Below are 15,946 nucleotides of genomic sequence, written 5' to 3' on the forward strand. Positions count from 1 at the left end.
TCTTGGACAGCAAGCAGAGGCTAATGAGCACGTTGGGCGTGGCGTCACATGACTTCCGGTTTGGGTCTTAGCAGTACTTCCTACTTCAGGCTTACCTGTTTAACCTCTCAAGCTAAATATATATACAGTTTTAAGCTTTAACACAAGATGAAAACACCTTAAAAAATGGATGAAAAGTACAATTAAGGTTTGTTTTGTTTCGCACAGAAATCACGCCAACATTACATTATCTGTATAAGGTACTTATATGGCCTAGTGGTTCATACTGTGTGACTGGATGGATTATTAAACCCAGACAGTGGTGGGAATGCTGGCGTAACAGCCCATAGTATACCCAGAGTTATTATAACTGAGACAGATGAAAAAAAGGAAAGTATAATTTAGTTTTGCCCTCTATTACGTATGTAGTCAACATATATGTTGTTGTTATGGCGTCTGTAGTTGACCAGTCACAAAAAACTGAAAAAAAAACTAGGCTGTGCTTGGTCACAGAGTCGCCTCAAAGAGCTGTTTCGTTCACAACTACATCCAGACACCGTCATTCCTTACATATGTATAGCCATAAAATTCAATTAGAATCTGAAACATGAACAAATTCAAATAACCAGTGTCGTATATCTGTGCCGGGCGCCTCATATTCTCATCAAAGTCCCTGGAAGCACCAAGCTAATTAGACACACTTTTATTTCAGACAAAGGATACCTTGATAACCAAAGCCTGAAATGAGGCCTGAGTTGGCTTTTTTTTGTCAAGATATTAAATGGCAGTTAAGGTTAATTAAATCTGTGAGGGTGGAATGTAGGCACTGACTAATGAATTCAAGGTTAGAAATATTAAAACTTTCATTTGTTACATTTTGCTTCAATGCTATTACAAGGGTGATCATCCACAGGGAAAAAAAGACACTCGTATGCTGACGATAAGCCTTTTTTTTGTCTCCATACATTTGTGGATGTCCGTTATGCATACACCTACCTAACTTATCCCTTCTTTGACCATAGTATTACACCTGACGTGATCAAATTAATTCATCTTTTGCTGTCAATTCGATGCAAACAACAACAGCCTTTATTTGGTTAATCTTCCCAGCAGTCTAGTTTATTTTCCAATGAGTATTTGTGCTGCAAAACCCAGTCGTCGTCGTGTACAATGGACTCTGACAGCTTGATAATATTCCTGTCCATCGCTGTGACTGACTGCAAGACAGGCTTGCATTTCATGACCTCATTAAGATGATCCATGTCAACACATCTTAGGAACAGAGTCAGAAACACTGTAGGCTTGGTTTTTATGCAGCGATACCCGAGGCACCAACTACTGTCCATGTATCAGTGCTCTTAGGTCTGTTATTTGAACTTAAGATCATCTTTTATACTGGTAAATTTTAAATGTGTATCCCTGTCTTTCAATATGATGAGCCTGTGGTGTCTTTAGGATGGTAGTGTCATTTAGCTGTGAGTTTTGGCCAAATGAATAACCGTTTCCTCAATGCTCATAAGCTCATGTCTATTATCTCGACCATGATATGAGAATGGGTTTAGTGGCAGATAATCTTAATAGTATGTCAGCATTCTGGACAAATTAAAGACAAATTAGCACGTGTTTCCTCCATGTGACCAGTAGAGGTCCCTCTCTTCCCAATCAGACAAGTGTCTGTAATAAGGTTGCAAATGACCACTTTGCCTATTAATGTACAGTACAGTATATACAACACATACATGCTCTATACTATATATATATATATATATATATATATATATATATATATATATATATATATATATATATATATATATATATATATATATATGTCACGGAAGTATTTAAACATATGCATAATTATAGTATTCTATATAGGAATTGCCAACATTGAACTTAAATTGTGTTTCTATTATAGATATACGAGTAAGAGTCAGTGAAAAATACTTGTGTTCTAACTCTGACAGTTTTATTTAAAAACAAACAAACGTCTTGTCTTTCGTCAACACCGGCACGGTCAAGTACCCTCATAGCAGGTATGATCATGCCAAACCTTAAGTCATTCACAACCGTAGGAGGTCAAAGTTGAACACAAAAATTACATGAATTCCAAAAGCAATACTGAAGTAAAACCAGTTTACATGTTTGCATTACAGGCAGACTGACAGGAAGGTGATCCATATACAGGAAATGAACAATATAGACTACTGTACTATTAATCCCTTCACAAATATCCAATATACACCTTGCATGTACAGTATATTCACACATGTACAGTATGTACACATACACAGGACACTTGCATGTACCTCATAATAATAATAATCATTATTATAGTCTTTCATCTGAAATGATTAATATGTGCATGCTTCCCAGAAGCATATAAGAGCTCACATGTCCTAGACATTGTATGTCACAAGAGTAAGGTATTATTATACACACAGACGTTTATACTATGGAGGTTTTTCTGATATCAAAGTAAATAAAGTTGCAATTCAACATTGGCAGGATGATTCATTGCCCAAGGAGTAAATATTTTAACACCTATAAGATGTCCTCATTTGTTATTTTGCAAATGCAGAGGAGCTCAACATTATATGTATATTAAACATAATACATTAACCTGTGCCTTAGTTTTGAGTGTCCTATCTTTGTCTTCACAATGACCAGAACGGCTCAGAGTTTCAGATTTTGGTCTCGGGACCATCTGTTACGAGCGGCTGAAAAGAGTTGCGGATCCGAGCGGCTTCCGCTGCACAAAGATGGCCGAAGGCTTTGTTGTACCATTCAGGAGTCCTTCCCCTGAAACAGAAGCAGCATATTAGGCCCGATCCAGTACACATTACATGCACATACTACTTGAGCTGTGCTTTTCCAAACAGTTTTGGAGACAAAAAAAATGTTCTCGGACTTGCAACTGACATATGTATTGTTAAAAAGGTTTTTTTTCTTTCTGTAGCACTTACTTCAAATCGACTCGGCAAATGTGAGTTAGTCTGGACTTTCCTGAGCCGCAGGGCTCAAGCAGGTAATTGGACTCCAGGACAATAGCTCGTACCGCTCCAACAGGAGGACAATCCTCGTGCTCCATTGAGACAGAAACCAGGGAACATGCACCTTTGGCCAGATCTGTCCTCCACGACCTTGGGAAAGAAGGTATTACTTTTTTTTGAGAATAAAATAATACACATACAATCCACAACAAAATTATACAGTGGTACCTCAGTTTTCGAAAACTCCACACAGGAAATCATGTAAATCCAATTAACTCAAAAATATTAACAAAAATACACTTTACAAAGAATAATTAGGGTTTTGCATGCAGGACAATGGCTAATTACAAATGACGAATGAAATGAATGCGGCTGTTGGCATGCACAACGTTCTTTGGCCCCATGGTGGGTTATTTAGCAGTCACACTCAATAAAAAATTGAACCGTGAGTTAGCAACGCGTCAGGTGCTTTGTTTGGGCCCTCGATTCCGTGGAACAATACAGTACAGGGCAAACAAACTAGTTTGTTGTGTGCAATACTAAAGTATATAACTGAAACTGTGTACACAAACAGAGACAAAATTTGGGAAAAAAACGAAAACTGCGGCATTGGAAAACCGAGGTTTGACTGTACATACAGCACATATTCTATGTCAGGCGTGTCCAAACGTTTTCCACCGAGGGCCACATAGTGAAAAATCGAAGGATGCGGGGGCCACGTGCACATTTGCTAAACCAACCCATGTAGATACGCAAAGACATGTTTTCTATTTAAAGACAAAGCAGCCTGCATCTCAGATTTGTGTTATCAGCGACAAAGCATACGAGTAGGAACGTTTTCTCCTCACATGACACTTGTTTTTACTTTTTTTTACTTGGACAAATATTTCAACTTTCTTCTCTTGCTTTTTTTCTTGTAATATTATCTTTTTATTCTCATAATATTTGGACTTTATTATTGTAAAATTCTAACTTTCATCAAAAAATACTTCATTAGTACTTAATATTTCAACTGTATAATATTTTTAAAATGAAAATTCAGATTTTATAATAAATGATAATATTCTCCTGCATGTAATCTGTCTGGCTAAACAACCAATTAAAACGTCCATGTTCTTTGCATCGTAACTCGTACCTGAGAACCACAAAGTCTCTGCTGGAGTGGGGTGGCATTCGATTGAGGACATACTGAAACACCTCCGTCTGCTTGTCTAGCGTCTCGCACACTTTCCACTGCAGCAAGTCAACGTCCCAGAGGTGGCGCTCACGCAGCACGCGGTTCAACACGACGGACGGCGGCGCTTCTACCTCCACGGATACTCTCCAGCGTCTCAGCGGGTTCCCATCTCCCACCTGGACATGAAACAAGGGAGTGTTTCTTTCAGTATTGTTATGATCAATCATATACACCAGGGGTCCCCAACCAACAGGCCGTGGCCCAGTACCGGTCCATGAGCGCACCCAGGCGATCACTGCTGGCCAGTGCGAAATTGAAGAGGCGGGGGGGCTGCTGAAAAAACTTCACAGGCCATTGAAGATACCAGGGAGCCTAGACAGCAAAATGTACCCAAAATTATGACAGCGGCTACTTAAAATATGGTTTCGTCGCTTCCAGGCATGCTAATAGTGCCAAATTTCTTGTGTGTTGTGTGCAGGAAGAAGTTCATAGTGCCATCATTTCAGATTCAAGTTAAACATAACTATCCAGACGACCAGTCCAAGGTGTACCCCGCCTCTTGCCCAAAGTCAGCTGGGATAGGCTCCAGCGTACCCACCCGCAATCCTAGTGAGGACAGAAAATGAATGGATGGACAACTATCCAGAACTGTCCAAGGACATGTAACAAAATGAAAACCCAAGTTCAGGCTAACACTGATAGCTAGTCAGTATTCATTTTGTGTGTTTTGTACACATTTTTTATTTGAAATGTAGCTTTTCTTTGCTTTGTGCACCGGTAGATGACAACAGTATTAGACTCCTGAGGTCTGGACTGCACCTCTTCAGCTGTCCGTCTGCAGTTTTACAGAAAGGATCCAGTCCGTGGGCTCAGACAGGTTGGGACCACTGATGTCCACGATTAAGCGATGGGCACCAACCTTTTTATAGGATAGCTCTGTATTAGCAGAGCTGCTGCTGGACACCCAGGATTTGGACTTTTCGCGAGCCTCTTTGAGAAGGTTTTGAAGCCTGCCCTCCATGTGGTTGTCGTACGTTCCGCCGTCGTCCTCAAGCTGCTTGAAGAGCTCGTCGAAAGTCGGTGCGTGCAGGTCGGCTTCCATGTATGAATTGCGCGACTGAGTAACCATTTCGTGAGGGATCTAATGGATGTGTAAGACAGTAGGCGGTCAGACTCTGAAGCGTCTTGATTTTGTAGCCAAACTTGAAAATGTTGGTTCTTGTACCTCAAAAAGACGATTGCACTCCATGATCATATGAGCAAGACCTTGTGTTGCTGCTAAGTTCTCATTCAGGTCCTTCTGGTCTGGTCTGCCACTGGCATATTTCTTTTGCATCGCCCTGAGGGGTTACAAGGGACAGAAAACCTATTAATTCAACATCCTGATGTAGTGCAGTCTATAAACACTCCCTCCGCTCTGCAGGAAGCCTCTTTGATCCTTTAGGCAACAATTTCATCACGCTAAATTAGAGAGCTTTGCATTGTTTGTACACAGCGTGATCTCACTAAACGCTGAGCTTTAAAAAGAAGGCCCCATCCCTGAAAAACTAACCAGAAAGAGTAACCTTATGCACCCCCAAGCGTTGAGTAAACACTTTAACCTTTTTTTAAACATCTCGTGGTGGAGCCACGGTGACACACAAGGCTTCTGGTGAAGAATTACCTTGGTGAAAGATTGTCTTTCTTGAGTATGTTGAGGTGGAAAAGGGAGGGCGCGAGACACACGGCAATGTTCATGGGCGTCATCTGGTTTTCCTCCACAGAGGACGTCACGTCGCTCAGAAAGCAAAGCAGCGTCTGCAGCACCTCTCGGTTTTCATCCGACATGAGCATGATGGCTGCCTGGACAGCCTGCAGCCTTTGGTCCTTCGGCACATCTGCATGTAAAAGACAATGTTTTCTTTTTTTTCCTTCACTTGTCGTAAATGCCAGGCTAAGAGTCTAAGAAGCTAAGAGTCCTGTCCTCACATTGGTAGATATGGAGGAAAGTCTCCCCCAGCTTGCTGGTGAGCAGCGGCTCAGGTAAATCCCTGAAGAACTGCTTTACCATGTCTGCCACGTCATAAGCGGACTGGTCGTCATAGTTCACATTGTCTGGGGAGCTCTCATTCAACTGCCTCAGAGCTTGAATCCGAGACTTCACCCCTGATTTACGAAACAGACCCACCTAGAAGCAAAACAAACACGTTGTTGTCAACAAGACAGCGTTACGTGACAGCGAGGTGTCGCACTTTCATTGTTTGCATTGTCGTCTTTTGTATCCTTACAACAAACTGCGTGATTGTCAAGGGAAACCATACACCCCCATTATGTGTGTCAGATATACCCAATCACTTGTTACATCACTTGTGAAACTCATGCAACCTGAGTGCGTGCACTCTGGCTGACCTGGTCAAGACACTGGCTCCTCAGGTAGCGCAGGGCCTGCTGCAGGCCGAAGGGCAGCGGTTGTCCAGAACGTTGCACGTGCACTATGAGGGGCACTCCAAACACATTCTTATCCTTGTAGTCTGGCACCTTCATTCTCTTCATAAACTTTGGTACTGCCCTGGTAGAGCACATTTGACAAACCATTACACAAATCATCACAAAAAATAAAATAATTGTCTCACATCCAGTGGGGGAAATGATTATTTGATCTTCTGCTGATTTTGTTTAGCCCCTTTACAAAGACATATAGCAAGGCAACGAAGGTATGGTTCAAGAAGAAGCACTTTAGGATCCTGGACTGGTGGACGGAGCTGAAAATTTCAGTTAGCAAGCAACAGCCGCAAAACCTTCAAGATTTGGAGAATATCTATAAAAAAGGAGTGGACCACAACCCCTTCGGAGATGTGCGCTACCCTGGTGACCAACTGCAGGAAAGGCCTGACCTCTGTGCTGGCCAGTGAGTCATGTCTTGCTTGGGGATCAAATAGAAATTGATATAACCATTATTCAATAAATGTATTCTCAGGGCATTCCATCAATCGCACCTGGACTGTTCAGGTAGTCTTAGAAGACGAGCAGGCTTCATCAGTTCATGCTCACAGACCAGGTGGGACACACACCAGTCAGACTAGATAGGACAGCTCTAGTATAGTTCACGTTCAAAGACAAGGTGGGACACACAGACTAGATAGGACAGCTCTAGTCTGATGGCCTGGTGCAAGATCCAAACTATATCCTCTAAAGGAGAAGGCAGGTCCAGACAGGAATGGTTGGCTCTTTTGTGGTGTCACATGACCATCATTAGGATACAATGGAGTGGGGCCTCTGCCCACCAACGATGGTCATTTGGGTGGTATCACCTTCGTTAGCATCCCATTGAGATGTAATGATGGTCACGGTTTCAGGTGGGTCCATGTCTTTGTCATGCCTTTGAACATGAACCAGACTAGAGCTGTCCTATCTAGTCTGACTGGTGTGTGTCCCACCTGGTCTTTGAGCATGAACGGTTGCAGCCTGCTCGGATGAGAGGCGAAACGTCTTCTCAGACTACCTGAACAGTGCCGTGACCATTAGTTAATATTTTTTGTTGCTATTCTGTTCAAATAAACCTAAGACAGCAACTATGGACTGATAACAAAATGATCTTACGTTGTGATCAAATAATTATTCCCACCACTGGACAATGTTCAAGAGATGCTGACCAGGTCCAGCCTTGCTTGTTTGACAAGGAGTACTTTTCCATGATGGCCGTAAGACGGAGCAGAGAGAACTTCTGTAACAAACTCAGCTGGCCTGCCGACTGGTTGGTTATCTGCAGCGAAGCCACAGAGTGGCTTAGACGATTGGATATCTGAAAGCTGGGCCATCGTAACCTAGCGCAGTGTAAGACAAAGCAGGGGTCATGTATTTGAAGAACATGAACTACTTTTCTCTACAGAGAACTGCTAATAATAAGGATCACAGTCAATTTGCTGTATTTCTTACCTGTTGGGTCTTGTAAGCGAAGCCCCGACTCCCGAGTCTCTCCTTTCCCTGATGAGCCTTGTTGCTTCAATGTCTGAAAGAGATACTCCATCTCCAGCGCTTGGCGTAGTCTGACTTTCCGTCACAGAATCCCCCTCAAAGTCCAACGTGATCTGACTTAAAGACTGAAGACCAACGGTACCTTCCCTTTCTCCTTCCACCTTTGACAGCCCTTCCCCTCCTGGCAGTACATTTTTAGACCAGTGGTCCACTATCTGCTGCAGACCATTGACATGCATCAAGATGTCATCAAGGTGAGGAAACAGGTCTTCTTTCTCCAGGTCTATTAGATCTCCTGTACTGGCATACAAATGGGAGCCAGGAACATTGTCATACACACTGATGCGGCTTCCTCTAGAACAGCACTGTGTGACAGGCCTGGCTTCCTGCCTGCATGTTATCAGTCCAGAGTCCAGGTGCATGCTGCCAGTGTGCCAGTTTATCGAGGCCCCGCTGGTCGGTGATAGGCTTTCTATGGACAGTGCTTTGGGGAAGGTTCCTGGTTTGTGGTCATTAGGGATGTGAACCACCAGGTCCTCGTAGGAGCAAAATTCATTTTTGCGATTTTGTTCTGCAACTTTGTTCATTTGGTTGCCTGAGAAGATGTCTACGTCTTCTAGATACATGCCGCTACGCTTGTGGTCAGCTCGGTATGGCTTACGCTCTTTAAGGCTTGGTGTGCTGCCAGCGCTTCCACTGGAATGGCTGCTACCTTCACTGCTAGACTGGGACGGAACCTTATGGGACGGTGGTTCTGGTGCTCCACCGTCTCCGTTTATAATCTCAACACACGGCAGACTCTTTAGAGCGTGGGCTTCCTGCTGCAGCACTGGAGAACTGATGACCAATGTCTTACGACCTCTTGCAAGCGATCCCCTCGAGCGTAACGTCTCCATGCGTTTCAGGAAGTCTTTGGCACGGGTGCGACCTGTCTTGCCATGCTTATTAGGCAGGGAGCCGTAATGACCAATCTCTTTGTTGATGTGAGACATTGTCAGCAAAGTAGAGTCTGGCATGGCTACAGAATCTGAGCAGGTGCGGTTGGAGCAGTCAGAGTCCTCCGTGCTGAGTCCTCGAGGCCCACTGCCCCCGCTGCTCTCGCTATGCACAGAGGATACTTCTGGCTCGCTGAGGTCGGTTAGCACACTTTCACTACTGGTTGTGGTTCTAAGAGGCACACTATGCCCAGCTGACAGATCCCGCCCTTGGTGACCCAGAAGACAGTCAATGTCTTGCAGCCTGGACCAGCGCCGGCTGCTCCATTCAAAGGTCCATTTGTCACTGATGGCAAAGAGGTCTTCCTCATCAGAGTCTTCGCTCTTATGGAAGAAATCAGACAACATCAAATCCACACACTATAGTCCGCACATTAGCAACTGCAACAACAGAGATAATATACTATTCATGAGGAAGCTCTGCTTTTCTGACTTCACAGAACCCAATAACAGCGCATTTCTCCTTTGTGTTATCAGTCGGTAAGCTACAGTATTTACCAGGTAAATAGCTTAGGTTGTCATGTACAGAATCACATACAGTGTATCAGTATCACCGGAGAGGACAATGAGTGTGGCCTGCAGGGACTAGCTACAGGAAGTGCCTGCTTAGTCTTAATAACGTTACACAATCAGGAAAAGGTGACATAACACAATGTGCTCAACATATGCCTCCAAAAATAAATTGTCATAAATAGAACAGAACGCATTTGAAACTGCAGGTAGATTAAAACTAGATTTAAAGTTTTACAAATGTAATTTTTTAATTCATTTTTTAAGAATGATAGTGCCAGTGGACACACTTACTTTCTTCTTTGGGATGCTCACATCAAGTTTCAAAGAGGCACATTTATTTAAAGTGTTGAGTCGCCTGAAAGACAGACAAACATGCTATCAACATACAACAGGAAACACAATTGTGCCTTAATGATTTATTCAGTCATGTCATTTTCGTTTGGTCTGGATGCCGAAGGAAAATCACTTTGACCACATGATGCTGTATTCACTGGAAAATGATGCATCTGCTTCTTCCCCTGTTGGGTCCAAGAGTAATGGCCAACCGTTGGGAGTAGCTGCATTTCTACTTTCCCAAAAATGAAATTTGGATATTCCAAGCCTGAAAAAGAAGAGTTGTCTTATATTCGGGGGCTACATGCAAACAAATAAAACATACCGCTATGTGCAATTTCTGCATGTCCTTTGCTGAAATTTTGGTCCTCGTCGTTGGTCCGTGTAGAGCAGGGATGTCCAAACCTTTTCCACTGAGGGCCGCATACATAAAGATTTAAGGATCCGGGGGCCACGTTGATACATTTTGCGCATTAAAGATGCTGAAAGCAATCCACTGTAGGTCAATCTAGGCTAATTCACTGCTTAAATTACAGTTATAGGTGGCAAAGCATAGTCATGCATTAATGTACTAATGAATATATTTTTACAACATGCAGAGTGCCGATAAAAAAAATGCGTGACGAAAATGGCCCCCAGGCTGCACTTTGGACACCCCTGGTGTAGCTCAACAATGTCTTGAAGCAAAACTAGTTACAACCACGCCAAAATAACATCAGCAAATTCAACTCATAAATTCAATCAACAAGCAGCGCCAGCCGTCCCCTTAAAGCCACAGCCACGCGCACACACAACACTCAGCCTGTCATGTTCACAGACACTTGGAAATCACAAACTCTACCACAAAACAGTACATAACTGCCAGATTGCTACAGTACCATTATGAAGACAGCAAGAAACCCAGTGAATGCTTTATCCTTTATCTTGGAATACATCGTCACTGATACGCTTGCGTTACATTTCTGCTAGTAACTTTGAGCAGTGATAAAATGCACCGGTGATCTCAGGTGCTTGTAAAGCAAATGCAAATGCAACAAGTATAAATGACATGGCTTGGTGATAAAGGGTTCAGACAACTCCAAACCTCCACACTACAACATCATCTGGAGTTGTTCAGAATCAATATCGGCCTAACAACATGACAAAAACAAAACTTAAAATAAAATACATCCGCTCACCCGAGACGTCAATTCCTCCTCCAGAGTCAGCCACTGTTGCCGTAACTTGGCTTGTCGAACAATTTTGCTCTGATCAACTAATCGGGATGTAAAAACGCTGACGTTACTGTGGGGCGGCTAGCTGGCTCAGTGAGGTGAAGCTGCAATCTGCCCCATTGCTAACAGTGTTTAAGCGACATCCACTGATTGTGAAGGCCAAGTATGATTGGACAATTGGCCGAAAAAATGGAAACATACACATACACTACTGGAAGCAACGCAGTCAAGAGAAACACTACAAAATCAAATTAATTGACAGACTTTAATAACTAGGATTGGGCATCATTTGAATTTGAACAATTCCGGTTCAGATTCCGATTCCTCGTTTTGATTCCGGTTCCTAACAATTCTTGATTCCGATGCGTTTAAGAGGCGGGGTCGCTAACCAGAGTTCTTTTTGAATGAAATGTCTGAACTTCTCCATGAATTGTTAAACGATATGAACTTTTTAATCAGTCATCTTTCTTCGGGGGCTATTTGCAACCAGTGTATAAATATCACACCATTCAACCAACTTGAATAGAAATGGTTCTTCCACAAAAGATGTTTACTTTTGAAAAGTAGTATACTTTGTTTGCTGCCTCAGTGTTGGTGTAAGCTATTTTTTATGACACCCTTATTTTGTTACCATAAGTAAAGAGAATATAGCCCAAAGCACTCTTAATTTGAAGGCGGGAAGTGTGTTGTGTGAGTTGAGAAGCCTCCGTGACAGATTCTGTCCGACGTAGCGCATATTTCTACACCATTGATGTGTGAACATGAATCACGCTGCTTGTGCACCCTCCTTTGCATGATATCATCGTGTTGCAAATGTTGCGCTGAGCCGACCGCTCTTTTTTTATGAAGTTAAGCCAAACTTTTTAGCCGCTTCGCCTTTGCTGGCGCTCGCCGGCTTCTTCTTCGTTGGTGTCGGCGAAGCGGGCATCAAAACTAGAATTCAAAATGAACATTCCCGGGAAAATCGCAATTTTAGGCACGGATCCCAGCGATCCTCGAGACTCGATGCCCGACCCTACGAATAAATTCATACAATTTCACTAGATTTATAAGTTGTAAATGTAGGTCAGTCTTTGCTAGCTGATGAATATGATCATAAAATATATTATGGTGAATTAAATGTAATGAAGCCTGAACCCTTTCCAAAAATGAGTCATCTTATATCTGCGTCGATATAGCAATATTTCTGACCAAGTGTAAATGTAAAAAAACACTGCAATAAACAGGAAATCCTTTTAGATGCCAGGAGTTATCCATAGCGCCAGTTCGTATGCTTGTTGCTGTAGCTGGCAGGACCCAGCTAAAAGGCGGACTTCTAAACCGGGGCCCCTTTCTTCCAAAAGCGCCAAGAGCTTAGGATGCAGCAGCTGAAATAGGAGGCTTCTTAGAAGAGGGGGGATCCAAAACACCACAAGCATGCATGAAATAGAAATGCTATCAAACACAGCCGATACTATGGTGGTATTACTTTGGTCCTTGTCCTTCTCTTAGCATAGAAATGGTGTTGAAATCATGGGCAAAATCACCCTGCAGTTGCAACTGTTTCCAATTGTGTTCTATTTGTCCCTTGGACACTTTGGAATTTAGATGAGTTGCTTTAGGGCTGTTTAGAGTCACAGTATGTCGGCCAGTGCGAGGCACCCTCATGCTCCTCCACCTTCCTTCTTCATTGTTGCCATGGTTACTCTGGTAACCCAAGTGCCGTTTCTCGGAAAGAAGAAAGATCTGTCCTCTGACATAATGGAGTGATATTGAACCACACTTTTATGGCCTAATGCACTTTGACGTTGTAAAAACTGTCAAAAAAATCTCGTATTTGTGGAGCACTATGCCTGTAAAATGTCTCACATAAATAACTGTGACTGTGAGGTCTTTCATTTCTCATGTAACACAATTTATGAGCACTCTAACTTATAATTGTTGTTTTCCAAACATGCATTATTAAACAACATAATAGAGGAATCAACCTCGGAGATATTTCTATTTTGTCATATCCACAGAGATTAAAAAATAGAAGCATTTACCTGCAAAGAGGCTCGACAAGATCTTTGTCCAGAAAGTCATGGTCTCTTTTGACAGGGGTGATGTCGATGGGGAACTGGGAATCTTGAAGGAAAATGACATGAATAATGGATTAGATTTTATATAGCGCTTTTCAAGGTACCCAAAGTGCTTCACAGTGAAGTGAACCCTTCATTCATTCATTCAGCCACACACTGGTGGTGGTAATCTGTATTTGGTCATCTATATTTGTAGGCACAGCCACCCTGGGGTAGGCTGATGGAGACGTGGCTGCCAATTGGCGCCTATGGCCTTTCCGACCACCACCCAACATTCATTCACATTCATACAACAGTGTGGGCAGCACTGGCGATTAAATATGGGCCTGCAAGCAAAGCGCAGCTCATTTGACTATTCCAAATGTATTCTTTATTATTATTCTGCTACCATTAATGCTGGATGAACCGTCCACGGTACCCCTGCATCCATCACATCATTGGAGAGGTCTTGATCATGGGCAGTGTGCTATTTATAGTCTGCAACATTTTGTGTAATCGTGGCAAAGTCAAAAAGGCTTATTCTGGGGCAACAGCCACATTTAAAAGCTGCGCTGAACACGTGGGTGACCGTCTGGCCGTTTAGCTCAGTGATAGTGCTCTTGCCTCCCATTCCGTGTTGGCCGTGTTACACTTGCAATTATCCACTTGGATCATGGATGTGGTGCAACATTTCGTCTAACTGTGACCAGTAAACATCTCTTCAAAATAAAAGCATCTTTAAACTTCAGAATAAAACCAAGAATTTAGCAAACTTGAATGACAACTCTGAAATAAACATTACGCAGCACAATATTGCTCAGGCAATGAAGCTTTTTCTATTTCTATTGATGAACTTTACAATGCACACAATCAAGTCAAATTCGCGAGGTGCCACGGTAATGCCCTCTCTGTAATCAACTTATTAGTGAGGAATGCAACACTCACCATTTTTTTGGTAATTAAGATTAGAATTTACAATTGATCTACACAGTACGATCAGACAGAATCCATGGAAAAAGGTGACAAGGGATCTATTGAGAGAGTCCCAGAAACAAACCGTGACGCTTTCGTAGTATTTACTGCTAATGCCGAGGGACACAATTGGTCCAAATAACGGCGCTCTTGCATGAGCCGGCATTACGTGTTGCGCGGGGTATGGGTCTTCTCTTACATAACATAATGGACTGCATCCAGAATCTGTGAATCTGACATTCCACTGCATTCATGTAAAGTCCTTCACTTTTTATGAAAAGCAGGCCGGCAGGCAGCGATGAGCGCTCAGACCGAAACAAGGCTCAGCTTGTTCTCCAGGCTTTGGCTTTGAAGCAGCATTACATCTTAATAACGTATTTCATCTTAAGAACCCCCTGCAACTGGAAAGGAACCTGTGATTGGTAGCTTTGCACCACAGGAACAATTTCCTTTTACAAGAGGCTGCAAACCAGCGAGGCTTGCCCTCTTGACCGGGGCCATTTAACCACATTGATCTGGGGGCCACATTTTTATTTAGCATATAATGTCTCTGCCATACAGTACCTTCAAACGTAAGCAACATGTTTACATCCCAAATATCCTCTACCGTATGGGAGGAGCATGCTGCGGTTTTAAGGACCTTGCTCTGATTCAACACTCAGTAGGTAAGTGTCATCATAACACGGGGACCATTTCTTCCATTAGACCACCCCTCTGCCTGCCAATAGATCAAACTGGGCATTAACCAGTAGCGTCATACTGTACCTGGTACTCTTCACTGTCCCCACGCAACACAACATGATCTTGCTGTGTGTCGGACGGAGGGCGCCTTAAGTCCACACTCGATGACCTTCCCCTCTCGCTCAAGCTTGACCAGGTCACCCATAAACATGGCAAGCAAATGGCACAGAGGGTCATTCATGGGTCATTGGGTCATTACACCATGTTTGTGGCAATGACCCAGCAAACCACTGAAAACGGCAAAGAACCACTGGAACACTTTACTGTCTTTCAGGACCTATCGCAAAAACGCTAGTCAAAGATCTCGATTCTCTTTTGGTGGGTCACAGGTCTTTTCCTGGGAAAAAATACATAAAAAAATACAAATATAATGTAACGACGGGAAGCATTCTTGTCTGTGTCATTCGGCTACTACACCGCCACAAGCTGCGCGCCGTGTGTCTGGCTGACTTTGGCAAGCTTAAGCAGGAGGGGAAGGACATCAAGTGGAAACTTAACGTGCTGTCGGTGGCTCAGGTAGGTGGCGGGGTGCCGTGAGCAGGACAGCGACACACAGCTGCAGATATCTGCAGGAGAAGAGCGCCATATAGAGACAGCCGTCTCACCTACTACAGAAACAAAGAGGGGTTCTGTACATGATGAGAGTGCGATGATATTTTTAGGAATCTGATAAAAAATGTCAGCCGTTCTCGAGTTTTGAACTGAACTCGCTGGCCGGTCTGATGTCATTCTTTGGCCAGTTGAGTAGTCCTGCTCTAGACAGACATGAGAGGTCTGTTTTAAAACATCTTTGGTGTAGAAGACAGCTTTATGTTGTGACCACTTTAAAAAGCAGCTGATGTTCGCCTCGTTTTATCTTGTCTGGACGTCCGACTGGCTCCAAGACATGCCAGTCGCGTGAATGAGCTCCTCTATGCATGCAGATGATGAATGCATGGAATTATGCTCAGTGTTGGCGAGCGGTCTGACCGACACGATGACCTTATGTTCTGCTGTTCTCCCATGGACTTTAAAAAGGCCACATTCAGGCTGTCAG

At 43.2% G+C, this 15,946-nt stretch overlaps 1 protein-coding gene across 7 annotated transcripts in view; it reads right to left on the reverse strand.

Moving 5' to 3' along the window:
• Nucleotides 1-1,944: 1,944 nt before the first annotated feature.
• stard13b (StAR-related lipid transfer (START) domain containing 13b) overlaps nucleotides 1,945-15,946 on the reverse strand; it is a 77,579-nt gene continuing 63,577 nt past the window's right edge. For all 7 annotated transcript variants that reach the window (XM_054793832.1, XM_054793833.1, XM_054793831.1 and 4 more), the window contains 12 exons: nucleotides 13,183-13,264; nucleotides 9,903-9,966; nucleotides 8,065-9,422; nucleotides 7,782-7,952; nucleotides 6,538-6,697; nucleotides 6,118-6,316; nucleotides 5,813-6,026; nucleotides 5,375-5,489; nucleotides 5,069-5,290; nucleotides 4,108-4,325; nucleotides 2,946-3,122; nucleotides 1,945-2,781 (listed from right to left, as the gene is read on the reverse strand). In XM_054793832.1, the coding sequence (XP_054649807.1) occupies nucleotides 2,664-2,781; nucleotides 2,946-3,122; nucleotides 4,108-4,325; nucleotides 5,069-5,290; nucleotides 5,375-5,489; nucleotides 5,813-6,026; nucleotides 6,118-6,316; nucleotides 6,538-6,697; nucleotides 7,782-7,952; nucleotides 8,065-9,422; nucleotides 9,903-9,966; nucleotides 13,183-13,264 (3,098 nt within the window). In that variant the 3' untranslated portion in view covers nucleotides 1,945-2,663. The remainder of the gene's footprint in view (nucleotides 2,782-2,945; nucleotides 3,123-4,107; nucleotides 4,326-5,068; nucleotides 5,291-5,374; nucleotides 5,490-5,812; nucleotides 6,027-6,117; nucleotides 6,317-6,537; nucleotides 6,698-7,781; nucleotides 7,953-8,064; nucleotides 9,423-9,902; nucleotides 9,967-13,182; nucleotides 13,265-15,946) is intronic.

Source organism: Dunckerocampus dactyliophorus, chromosome 12, assembly GCF_027744805.1.
Source record: "Dunckerocampus dactyliophorus isolate RoL2022-P2 chromosome 12, RoL_Ddac_1.1, whole genome shotgun sequence".
NCBI lineage: Eukaryota > Metazoa > Chordata > Actinopteri > Syngnathiformes > Syngnathidae > Dunckerocampus > Dunckerocampus dactyliophorus.